At 35.1% G+C, this 13,371-nt stretch overlaps 2 protein-coding genes across 2 annotated transcripts; one reads left to right on the top strand and one right to left on the bottom strand.

The window, feature by feature from the left end:
* Nucleotides 1–1,191: 1,191 nt before the first annotated feature.
* Nucleotides 1,192–3,253, bottom strand: ABA2 (NAD(P)-binding Rossmann-fold superfamily protein). The gene is made up of 2 exons (XM_022302206.2): nt 3,094–3,253; nt 1,192–2,184 (listed from the first exon to the last, which is right to left on the bottom strand). Exons 1-2 carry the CDS (start codon nt 3,231–3,233, stop codon nt 1,386–1,388), a joined length of 939 nt encoding a protein of 312 aa, XP_022157898.1. The 5' UTR covers nt 3,234–3,253; the 3' UTR covers nt 1,192–1,385.
* A 3,136-nt stretch (nt 3,254–6,389) lies between these two features.
* On the top strand, nt 6,390–11,965 carry LOC111024506 (cytochrome C oxidase subunit). Its single transcript, XM_022302207.2, has 7 exons — nt 6,390–7,153; nt 7,824–8,152; nt 9,111–9,263; nt 9,520–9,612; nt 10,308–10,366; nt 11,159–11,252; nt 11,536–11,965. Exons 1-7 carry the CDS (start codon nt 6,679–6,681, stop codon nt 11,752–11,754), a joined length of 1,422 nt encoding a protein of 473 aa, XP_022157899.1. The 5' UTR covers nt 6,390–6,678; the 3' UTR covers nt 11,755–11,965.
* The last annotated feature ends 1,406 nt before the right edge of the window (nt 11,966–13,371 follow it).

Genomic DNA, 13,371 nt, shown 5'->3' with positions numbered 1-13,371 from the left:
CAAAACTTAGTGTGCTGGGTTGTACTATGCTTTGTGACACTAAATCTAGAAACTTTTGGAGAAAAGAATTGAGGAAAGAATGTGAAGCGTATGACTGACCCAAAAACAAAAGTCCCGTGAGGAAACTAAACAAAAGATCTAAAGAGATTTGATTCAGAACAATTAATGTTACAAAGAATTTCAATTTGAAAAATGTCCGACTCTTTAATTTAGGAACAAAGTCCAACAAAGGAACGAGTGATAATCAATGAATGAGAGAGAGAATTTGGTGGATGGATGTGCACGTATCATGTATGAGAGAGAAGAGAGAATAAATGTGGAAACTTGCTATAGAGAGAAAATAAGAAAATTTGGAATTTGGGATTTTTTTTAAGTACATCAATAGATCAATAGAGGGGTATCGAATGCATGATATTTTTAATAGAAATTTATATTTTAACCCATTGAGTTAGGAGGACGAATTTGGGGATTCATAAGAAAGATAAAAGATCATAAGTTAAGATTTCTCCGAATTAAGGGTTTAATTGATTGGTATATTTATTGTGTCGAATTTAAAATATATCAAAAAGAGATCTAGAATTAATTTTTTTTTTCTCTCTCTCTCTCTTCTTGCTCTTCTTTTGAGTTATTGCATAGTGAAGAGTGACCCATCAATCTTAGGATGATAATAGGTTCTTTTGTCTACTTTAACTTTGCTCGAATTGACCTCCAAAACTAGTTAATTAATAGTTAGAATTTTATTGTCTATGTACCCAATTAGTCAAAATATTATTTGTCAGAAGATATGAGTTTTGACATCCTGTTGCCAAAAAAATATATGTATATAAGTATTTAGATGGTTATTAATTTGAAATTCCAATACAAAAATAGAGAAAAAAGACTTTAGAAATGTAATTTACTTGACATATATCTCAAAAGAGTCTGTGAGTTCGATTCCTCGCCCCACACTAAAAATATATATATATATTCATTAACTTCACATAACAAAAGGTGTTAACGTATGACTCAACGATGACAATGGAGCATAGTTAAGACATTATTTTCGAGCAAAAAGTTGTAGATTCGGATCTTGACCTTGTATGTTTCACTTACAAAAAAGAAACATAGCTCGATCGAAAGTTCAAAATTTTGCACCCAATTGAATGTTTCCTTTTGATTGGATATCAAAGAGGCACGACACGTGTCGAAAAATTTTCAAAGTATAAAGTAGAACCTGTTTATGTTTGACTCTCAAAACGGCAACTAGCCTGAAAAATCTAAATTTGAGTTGCAACCAGAGAAGCACAAATCAAGAAAAGACTACTATCAAACAATGTGTTGAAAACAATAAGTAAGGCAAGCTCATAAAATTCTAATGATGCAATTGCAACGCAAACACACATGGATCATCTGAAAACACGAAGCGCGTGATTTACTCGAGTGAAGCCACCATCGACGAGGAGATTGTCTCCGCTGATGTACCTAGCCTCGTCGCTTGCTAAGAACAGCACGGCGTTGGCAACATCTTCGACCTCGAGCTGAACTCCCTGCAGATTAGCAATCTTTCCAGCAAACTCGCGAAAACCAACAAACACATCCTCAGTTCTCTCATCTTCGGGCAAGTGAGCTACAGCCAAGGCCGTTGGAACTGCGTAAGGGGAGACACAATTTACACGAATCCCGTGTTGTCCCAGCTCGGCTGCAACGCTCCTCGTAAGCCCGAGCACAGCGTGCTTGGAGCCTACGTAGTGATGAGGCCCTACTCCCGCCATCACGCTACCAACACTCGCTAGAGATATGATCGATCCTTGTTTGCGTGGAATCATTACATTGGCAGCATACTTCATTCCCACGAAAACTGCCTTCACGTTTATATCAAACACCCTCTCGAACTCCAACACATTGACGTTGCGGATATCGGAGCAGGGTGTGCCTGAGATCCCAGCATTGTTCACCATTATGTCAAGCGTGCCGAATTTACTCACTGTCGAGTCTACTGCACGACGTATGTCGTCTTCCATGGTGACATCACAATGGAAGTAACAAGTGTTCGCATTGTCGCCGAGGCTTTCGTTGAGATGCTGACCAAGCTCGTCCTGCACATCGACAAAGCAAACTTTTGCACCATGTCTGTGGAAGAGCCGCACAATGGCCTCTCCAATGCCAGAGGCTCCTCCGGTGACCAATGCCACTTTCCCCAACAACCTGAAAATGGTAAGAATCAATACTTCATATCAAATTCTACAACGTTTGATTCTGAAATACTTGCACATTCCCATACCAAATCTAAAAGAACACAATATATATCATCCCGAATCACGATAACGATGAATAAAAAGCTAGTCGATGGCACACTTGAAACCCAGTTAAATCCTTAGTTTAGCCCCAAGAGCTAAATCATAGAGCAAAAACATGTTGGTAAGAACATTTTCCAGAAATGACAATTGTTTCCCCATCTTAAACAGTATAATCTACTCCATTCGGGAACTCGAAAGCCGATCGTAAAGCTAAAATCGTATGGCGCCTCACAAAAATCATATTTCTTGGGGGGGGGGGGGGGAAATCCAAAAATAGCAGCGAAAAGTTGAAATTTTTTGGATAAAAAACAAGGACTATTATAAGAACAAAAACAGTAAAGCGAATTTTTATTAGTATTTCTCATACTACTTGGATTGTTATTCATAAATGTTCACCACTTTAATGAAAATGAGAAGAACGGTTGAAAAATGGGCTTAAAAAAGGGAAGAAAAAAACACTTTGAGAAAGGGAAAGTTTCATAAACATTCTGATTCTCCCTTTCGTTTGTTCTTTCCTTTCCCGTCGCGTTAATCCAATCAACATTTCACCCTCAACAGTAACAGCTTATTAGAATAAGAACTTTTCCGTAACAAGTGAGTTCAATCAACAGCAGTAAGATTCATCCCATGTTTGAAACAGAGCATGCAATTTAGGGAAGAAAAGGAGAGGAATTTGCATCACAGCTTCAAAATTCTCAAAAGGGTCAGAATAAATCTATGAGTAAAGTACAGAAGAAGAACAAAGATAGATCCATGGGACCTCAAAATTTGAACAGAGAGAATAAAGAAGAAAGATTAGGAAAGGAAAGGGAAATACCTTTGGGTTGGGAGAGAAGAAGATTCAGCAGAAGAAGGTGTAGCCATTGTTGCTCTGTTTCTCTCTCTTATCTCGATATATTTGGCAATGGAAGTGGAAGTGTCTAAAAGGCAGAAAACGACAGTTTGCATGTGACTCATAGTGAAATGGTCACAGGTATCGGATAATTTTTTAATGGGGTATGAAGAAATCTTTCATGCTTTCTTGGATATTTTTATGGGCCACAATAGGGTATTAACTGGGGCTGATCATCGGTCGGGGGTCGGTTTAACTGAACCCGACTTCAAAACCGACAGTTTCCCTCTGCAGTTTGGTATCAACTGGTCGATCGGATTTGTCGGTTTAACTAACAGTTTTTTAATTGTTGTTAAGAAATAAGAACTAAGAAAACTTCGAAAGATTGCATCGTCGATAAAAAATAGAAGAAAAGAAGATACCAGAAAGAAACAAAGATCTAAAATGATAAGGTAAGAAGAAAGGAAGAAGATGGAGAAGAAAGAAATCCTGAGGAGTGAAATCGGTGAGAGAGAAGATTTTGAGAGAGGGGAGGAAAGAGAGGGAGAGAGTAATAAATGAAAAGATAAATAAGTGATTAGGGGGCAATGAGAGATGAGGGAGGCAAGAGAAACCATTAAAATAATATAAAAAAATTGAATGGTTTCTAGAAAATCGTGAGTGTCATGTTTGAAAAGCGGGCATCTTTCCCAATCTAAATATAAATCGGTTGGTCGATCGGTTTTACCTTATCTGGAACCGGCGACCACCGACTGGTCGGTTTTACAACCCCGACCGATTTACAATTCATGTTTTCTTGGATATTTTTATGGGCCACAATAGGGTATTAACTGTAAGGGTGTTTTAGTCGTGTGTGCGTAAATTAGTTCAGATACTCGTAGATGTAACAATTTTTTAAGGTACTTTTTCAACGATATAAAAAATATTTGTCATATTTATAAACTTAAAAATGTTATTTTGTTTTATAAATGTGGTAAGATTTTTAAATTTTGATTTGATATTGCATAATATAAAGTATATTACTGATATAACTAATATACCTAAGATGAAGTGCACTAAATATATCACTGATAAATTTTTTTCGAGTTGAATATTTTTATTTAAGTAACATGGTATGTTTCTGTTTGATATATGAAGTATACCATTGATATTACCTATATATCTAAGTATTTTGCCATATTGAACCTATTGACAAAAATGAATTCATGCAAATGTAAAGTCTAACCACCAAGTGTCACGTCATCTATTTATAGTCAACTAACAATCAACTCAACTTGAGGGAATATTTAAAATTATTTCTTACCAAAGAGTGTCGTTTGTTGAATATTCAAAAACTAAGTTGAAATCATGGTTGCTTTTGAAATCTAAAGTTACTAATCATCTACCTAACGAGAGGAATCTGCTTCACCCCGTCTCCACTAGATCTATTCACGGGGTACCCTAAAAAAAGGAACGTTTCCTCTCCTAAGCCATTTGTCATTTCGGGTTAAGAAAATATGACACTGGGTTCGAACCGCATGGAACTGACATATGGGGGGATGCCTAATCCTTTTATCGCTGCAAGACTGGCTAATCATACGTAGTAGGCTCGAAGATCCCTAATTTTGAAAGGCACATGAGTCCGAACACTATGTTGAATGTGCGATTGACACTACACTAAGTAGGTACTTGTGCCGATGAGGCATTGATTGGTCAAGGAGACGAAAAGCTATGTGAAGTAAGAGAATAAAAGGTCGTTGGCTGCTACTAAGAACCTTGGGTTCTAAAACCCACTTGTGTAGATTCGGGGACTATTTGGCTATTAGTCCTTGATTTTTATATAATTTTATCCATGATATATGTTGCAACTATTTCCATTCATGCCATCCATATTGGTGAATACTAAAATTAGCCGATAGGAAACTTAAGTTACATGATACTTTGTGAATTGATATTTAAAAATTTAGAAGGCAAATTAAGAGACAACTTTTGTTTTTTAATTATTCCAAATTTCTGAAAAATATTAAATTGAAAATTTTTAAATAATATGTACAAATTAAAAATATCCCAACGTTAAAACTAAATCATATACTTATTTTTATTCTTATGCGGTGGCTCAATACTTTCTTTCTCTCTTTTTTTTTTTCTCCATTCTATTATGTAATCCTTCCTAAAATTGCAAAAACTCGTATTGAATTATAAAAATTGTTATCATCACTCTATCACTCTCTCAATTGGATCCATCACTTTCGTAAATTTATTACAACTAAACTCTTAAATATTGCAAAATACATAAATTATTTCTAGATTAAAAGTATCGCTACAATCAAACCTTTAAATTATTGACATATTTCAATTAAACTCAAAATTTTTACACCAATTTATTTTTAATAGAGACGTAGACTCAACCTAAGTTCTAAAATAACTTAAAAAAATTAAGTTAAATTATAACATAGTTTTTGAATATAATAACTTATATAGTTAGGGATAGTTTGTTTGATAACAATTTGTTAACTTAGCATGACTCAATTAAGAAATCTATCTCTGACAGATATTGTATTCGAAAAAATGGTAACAAGTTTATAAATTTAGAAGGGTGGTCCATCCAATAAAAAATTTCATGATTAATGGTTATTTTTTTTCCTCTTTCTTTCTTTAAAAAAATCTATAGCACAATTTTATAAATTTAAAAGGATGATGGATCCAATAAAAAATTTCAAGATTAATGGATAGTTTTTTTTCTTTCTTTAAAAAAATCTATTAGGTTTTACTAAGGGTGAACATGGGTCGGTTGGGGTCGGCTTTTGGCCAATTCCGATGCCAAAACCGACGTGGATCGAACACTTTTTTTTTACCTATCTGTACAAATCGACCTGAGGTCGGTCGATTTGATCAATTCTGAGAAGAAATAAGAGTGGATCAAAATGAGTGTCGTGTGAAAAAAAGAAATGGGATAAGAAAGAAAAGAGAGTGATAACGAAAAAGGAGAAAAAATAAATGAGATAAGAAAGAGAGAAATTGAAAAAGAAGGAATGACAATAAAGAGAAGAAAAGTGGGTAAAAAGGAAAAATATAGTAATAAACAAATCAAAGTAAATACTCATATATTTCACGTAAATCATGTGAAGATTTTTTTTTCCATTTACATTTTTGAATCCACGTGGCTTTATATTAACCATTCCCTCTTTCTTTTCAATTCATTTTTCCCTTTATTTTCCTCTCTTTTTCTTTCTCCTAACTCCTCTTTCTGAATTTCTCTCGTTTCTTCTTCTTTTGCATTCCATCTATTCTCCGTTACCATTTTCTCTCTTTTCTCTAATTCCTTTCTTGCAGCTCTCTCGTACAATGCTGGAATGAAATTTTATTATATATATATATTTTATTTAGTAAGTCGATGGGTCGGTTCCTTTGATATTAGAAGAGTCAATCAATCCACTGTTCATTTTTCACTATGAAAAATCGAAATAGACCGATTCATCTTATAAACCGACCGATCTACGTCGGTTCGATCGGATCGATTTTTCGGTCTTCTATGCTCACCCCTGACTGCCACAAATAGAAATCTGTCCCCATTGGTTTAATTTTCTGGCAATGGCTTCTGTTTCTCCTTCATGTCTTTCTTCCCTCAAAACCATATCCCCGTCGAAACATTCTCTCTTCATCTTCAGAAGCTCCAAGCAGCCATTTCCATCGAAATCTTTGAAGTTCTCATCATCTCCAAACCCACCAAATCCTGAAACTCCTCAACCCAATTCACCTGAAATTGTCTCTGATGCTGCACCGCCTCCTATCGACCCTGTCAAGCTCGCATTTGAGCGAGCGAAGGCCTACAGAAAATTGGCGCAACCGAACTCCAATTTGAAGTTCGAACAGGAACCGGGTGAGGGTTCTGAAGGAAACTCCGTCGGGACTGCTCAATCAGGTTTATCGAATTTCGATGGGGCTGATGAGCAGAGGAAAATGCAGGGTGGGGTTGAAATTGCGATGGAGAATGCCGACGAATATAAGGGTGAAACGAGGGATGCAATTGATGGAAAGAATAGTGGGGAAGTTTACACCAACCCAGGTAAATTTTGAAAATGTAGATTTGAATTGAGTGTTGGAGTTATTCTGAGTCGGTCAAAGTAGTAATGGGTAGTAGTTGGCACCTAGGTACGTCGTGAAACATGCTGTTATTCTGAATTGGACTGTGACATTTTATTGGAGAAATCTGATTTGTATAGTTTGTATTTAGATGTATGGAGGAGTTGTTTCGAAAGTTTGGATTTGTGTAGTTTGTATCTGATGATTTATGGTTTGAGAAAGTGTGGTTCATCCGATCGTAGCTCGGTGGATAAGACACCTATTACCATCCCATTATTCTCTGTAATTTTTGAAGTTCAAAAAGAACAGGCAAGTTCCAAAAGCTGAGTATATATAAGTTAGGATTATGTAGCTGGTAGGACTCATAAATTTATAGGGATTGGTAAACCCATGTAACAAACATAGCCTTGGTTTCTTAATGTCACACAACTCGTTAGCCTAGTATCTCGTTAATAGGTTGTGATTTTATTAATTCATTTTTCTGAAATTTAAGAGACGAACTATTTGGTTGTCATTTCTTATTTTCCCAGTGGATTTTTGTGTTCAACATGTTATGATATTATGATGGTCTTATATACTTTTTCCCGTGCATTATAAGGAAAGACTACCAACTAGTAACTTGAGTTGATATTAATGGTTAAAGTGATCTTCAGGATTGAAGGGAAGAGAAGGGCAAAAATTGGGAAACAAACACAAGGTTGATAAGAAGGGAGAGTTGTCTATCTCAAACATTGATTTTATGGGGCTTGGGTTTGCAGACAAGAAAAAGACCAGGGGAATGCCAGCTGGATTGGTTCCAGTTGCAGACCCCTTTTCAACAGAAGACTTGCCTGAAGTGGAAATAATTGTTGGTGATATGAGCAATTTTGACGATGAACCAGCAATGGAAACTAAACTAATTCAGGAAGATGATTCTGATCTTTACAAACCCAAGGTTTCTACATGGGGGGTCTTTCCTAGACCTGGCAACATTTCAAAAACGGTAAAAAATCTGCTTTTATAGTTCTTTTGGCTGGAATGATTCCCTTAGCCCCCTTCCATTAATTTTTTTTGTGGAAAATAATTATGTGCTTACTTCATCTCTTCAATAAATTATGTGTTAGTCCAAGTAGGGAAGCTAGCTCAGGGTTCATGAAGTACTTTTTCCATGTAAGTTGGAACACAAGAGAGGAAATAATGGAAGATTGTTGTTCCTTTTATGGTAGTTTGCTAATCTTTCTATTTTTAGCTGTACCCTTGTCTTCTAATCTATTAGTTTCTTTTAGTTTAAGTTTCAGTAAAGGAAATGACATTATAAACCCCTTTCTCTGATTAGAGGACTATATAAACCTGTAGGCTGTAAGAGATTATCTATTGCATTAGATGACCTCATAGGCTCATACATATGCAATTCCGGAACGGGTTTAACTTTTGACAATGAAGATTATCTTCACTTATACTTTGACCTGATGGAGAGAGAAGCTCTCTCCCTCTCTAGATTTTTTTGAACATGAATGCCATTCACACCTTGAATATTGCGTGTGAAAAATGTGTTACACCTCAAGATGGAGTGCAGCATCAAGGTTGTCTATCATGAACGAATAACAAAGTGCCATTGTTCACAATAAGAATATGTTACTCGGAAGAAGTACTGTATGATATATGCTAGAGGACTTAATAATGAGTGAACAACGAGGATGGAGCAGATGCATGCTATGCTAACATCATGCAGAAAGAACTGTAAATTCAACAAGTACTAATCAAGTTTATGTGACAACTTCTATATATGTTTGATTGATAATGATCATAGTGAAAGCTGCTTGAAAGGAAATTCTTCAATAATGGTGCAATGGGATTCTGATAGATTTCATTAATATATTTGTAGAAGTTTGGTATTTCCATGTTGTTGTAAATAAGACAACGTTCGTGAAGGCACAAAAACTCTTTTATTTCTTTTTCAGTTTGGAGGTGGAAGAACTATACGCCCTGGAGAGGTGCTTGAAACGGATGAAGAAAAAACTGCTAAGGAAGCACGCACAAGAGAACTAATTGCCGCATATAAGAAAAAATTTGGCTTGAGCATAGATGCAAAACTGAAGTCTGAATGTGAAGAGGTGAGGTTAATTAGAAAAAAAGCATTATTAACTTTTATTTGTTAGGTCTTTCTTCCACGACAAAGCTAGCATCCTTTAGTTCAACTTTGTGGCTTTCATTTGTCACATTTGTGATTTGATTTTTCAAACCACTCCTCCAAGCTTAAATATTGCAAAATATTATTACATATCAATTTGGTTTGTTGTCTACATATTGAAGTTGTCTTTCAGTACTTCCAATGTTGAGCACATTCTTATTAGCCTCTCACAATTACAGGCACTAAAGGAAGGCGATTTGTTGATGAGTGTTGGAAAACTCAGTGATGCCTTACCATATTATGAAACAATTATGGATAAACTGAATTTCCAGGTAGATTTTTTTTACCTTTTAAGTTTTTGAACAGCTTAGAAGAATATATTTGATTGAATACATTATAGAACTCACTCAAATATCTTTAACCAGCTTGCATGTCGGGCAATATGAATTTTCTTCCTTTGCTTAAACTGCAAACCTGATAGGTATAGATGTATCGGGTACTTTTATTTATGTAAAACAGAGAGCAAAGAGTGCCTAAGCACACCATACATAAGCTACCTAGCCAATTCGAGAGGGTTAGTTCTCTCCCACACATGATCCTACCAAAATTTCAGAAGCTCTCCTCACGTCCCTATGAAAAAGTATATCCCTCTCAGCTAACTAACTACATAGAGAATAATTCTCTACTTTTTTTTCCTTTCTAGATTAAACACTCAAAATAGGAGGCCTAACAAAAACCTAGTTTGTTCTCCGTTGGCCATCTAGCCGTCGGCCTAGATTCTCCTTTATAAATGAAGAACACTCTCAACAGGGGAGTCTCCATCTGCTGTGCTATTGCTTTATTGCACATTATGAATGTTTCTAGACTAAGTCGTAAATAAATCAGGTGTCTTTGATGTTAAATATATATACACACACAATTTTGATATACTTATTCATATGCTTTGTTTCTCCTATCCAAAAAAAATAAAGCTTTATTTCTTTCTTCTCTAAATATTTTTGCTTACTTGAAAATAATGTTTGTGCAGAGTGAGCTTCATGGAATTGCTGCTATGCAGTGGTCCATTTGTCAAGATTCCCTCAACAGGTACATACATAGTCTCGGAGTAAACTAAAAACCTTTATAATGCCCAAAAAGATAATGGATTTTGCATGTATGGTTAAACTTTTAGCTAAAGATTTTTCCCACATGCATATTCTTTTTCAGGCATCTCTCACTTTTCAGATGACAAATGTTGACTTTTTATCAAGTGGTTTTGTATTCTTACTCCAGCAATTTCACATAGCAAGGGTCATGCAGTCTATTAAATTAAAAAACATTGTCTAACAGTCAATTACTCCAGAAAATTCACAGAGCAAGAGTTAAGCAGTCTATTAGATTTCAACACATGTACTTTTCTAACAGTTTCAAGAATTAGAAATATCTTCTTACTCTTTCCCTCTGATTTTGATCCTATAAACATCCATTAAAATGAATGGTTGTTCCGGTACTGTAGTTCATAAAATCTCTAATTTGGAATAGAATGAAAATACAACTGGAAATATAAAAACTTGGTTCTAGATTTCTATTATTGTATTAATTAATTTCATTGCTTTGTTATCATGCACTAAATATTATGAATGCAAAAATGAAAATCAATGCAAGTATAAATACGAGGTTACATAAAATACAATTGAGATTTTGCTGCACTAAAAAAAAAAAAAAGAAAATTTAGATTTTTGTAGTTTGAACTATAATATATATGTAAAAAGGAGTTAGATATTTGTGGGCATACCAAACAAGGGAGGGAAAATTTAGTTAAAAAACTAAACACTGAACATAAACCCAGTAAATTGGTTGTTTGCCCGTTTATGATACGGGAGTTACAATGTGAAACAGGTCAAATGAGGCTCGAGAAATGTACGAGAAGCTTCAGTCTCATCCAAATCCTCGAGTGAGCAAGAAAGCAAGGCAATTCATGTTTAGTTTCCAGGTAATTAGCAATGTTTTTTTTTTCTAGATAAACCTGTTTACTATGACGTGAAAAATAAAATCATTAGATCTTCAATGCTTATACTGACTGACAAGGCAACTTCAAACTGCAAGGACATGGACGCTAATGCCTAGTCTTAACTCGTAACATGTGTACTTTGTGCAGTTTACTTTTTCTGACAACTAACGGTTCAAAGTTTGAAGTGCTTATTTTAACTACATTATTAGTATTTGAAGGGGTCTTTTCTGATAATTGTATGGATTCTGGACCTTCTAATGCACAGGCGATGGAAATGATGAAGGTAACGACAAGCTCATCTTTCCTTTCAAATAACAGTGGCTACCAGAGCTATTTTGAAGCTTTTCTTGAAAACAAACTTGACAACAGTATTAAGGATACTGGGATCGGGGAAGGTGTACTTAATCAATCTCTTCCCTACATCATTTTTCTTCTTTCTCCTATTCTTCTCGTGCTACTGGCTGCTGTACAAAAGAGAATATAAAATCATCCTGTATAATAGAGGTCACAACAAAATATAATGGGATTAGTATCCTTTGTATATATTGAAGCATTCTTTTATCATGTACAGAAGAGAATATAAAATCGTATAGTAATTAGTAATAGAGGTCAAAAAAAAATATAATGGGATTAATATCCTACGTTGTATGTATCAAAGTATTATTTTTAACCAATGGTAAGCTGATATTCTAACAGAGTCGACATCTTTTTTTCTTTGAACACTTGAAATTAGAAGTGATTTGTTGCTTACTATTTGAGTTCATAATAATGATAACATGAACTTAGTTTTGGATATTTGCGGATGTATATGGAACTGAAATGGTCTTGAGAAAGTGGGAGTTTGAGGAGGATCAAAGTAGCCACGTGTCACTGCTCTCTTTCACATCGGAGAAGATAAATTCAACTGTATTTTTTTGCTATTATTGAAGCTCTAACATTCATGTAGAATTGACGTAGAAGTCTGTGAAAATGCCAACATCACTGAAGCTGTTATTTGAAACTGGGTAATTAGCTGCTTATCGACTTGGCTATTCACTTGTCATACTTCACTGTGGTATCTGAGCCATCTCGACAAACATCAGTGTCATCTTCGTTTAACCAATCTGCACTCACTGCCCCAACCTCATCTCCTTCTAATGGTTCTCAAATTTCCTCTCCAATCTTCCTTGTGTACAATATTTGCAGCCTTGTTCCAGTCGGATTGGACTCATCCAACTTCGTTCTACCAATTTCAAGTTGAGTCAATCTTGAAGCAAGACGTTGTTCGGTGACATCTACAGCTCCACTGTAAGTTTTACTTCTGAAATTTATCCTGGCTATAGTAAGTAGATCAAGTAGGACTATGCTCCTATTACCTCGTTAATCAATGCCACCCCATCTCTCTCTATTATGTCAACAATCCATTAATTTCATAATCCATAATAGTTAGTTAATTTGGCAGCTGGGGGTTTTTTTTGGACAGGCCTGAGAGGTGGGGGACCCTTCAGCTAAGGTAGTTAGAATGAGTATAAAATAAATGATGTAAGCTGCAAAAAGTAGTCAGAAAAGTACTGATTTAACCTAGGAAGAGACTTGAACCTCTCGAATAGTCTGAGAACATGTATTTCCCCCATATTTGCTTACTCTCAGTTCAGCATATCACATTCAGAAGCACCAAGAGGATGACCTTTTAGAGTTTGAGTGGATAGACCCCCTCACATTTCCTTCACATAATAATACATCATGTGCTATGGATATGACAATGCATAAATATTATTTATAATATCAAGTGTACAACATTAGCCAGACTGTTTAAATCTGTATGTAACTTGAAATAATAACCCCTTTTCATTTATTCATAATGGATGATTCCAGAGAGATTTTTATTTTTACTTTTTTAATCTATTTTTAACCTCAAATTTTCTTTATTTTCATCTACAGGATAAGAAGTATCATACACAGGTCTTTTATATTTTCCTTTGTTTTTTCTTTTCCATTTACTTAGATCTTTTCCATGTCACTGGTTTTGTCATAATCCTTCTTTTCTTCTAATAAAGGGAAGGAAAAGTATCTTGTTCTTGTTTATTCCCCTTTCTATTTCTACATTTGTTTCTTCTTTGTT

The sequence above is a fragment of the Momordica charantia genome, assembly GCF_013281855.1.
Source record: "Momordica charantia cultivar OHB3-1 chromosome 4 unlocalized genomic scaffold, Mcharantia_2.0 BLBB01000004.1, whole genome shotgun sequence".
Classification (NCBI taxonomy): Eukaryota; Viridiplantae; Streptophyta; class Magnoliopsida; order Cucurbitales; family Cucurbitaceae; genus Momordica; species Momordica charantia.
This window is presented reverse-complemented; position numbering and strand designations above follow the sequence as displayed.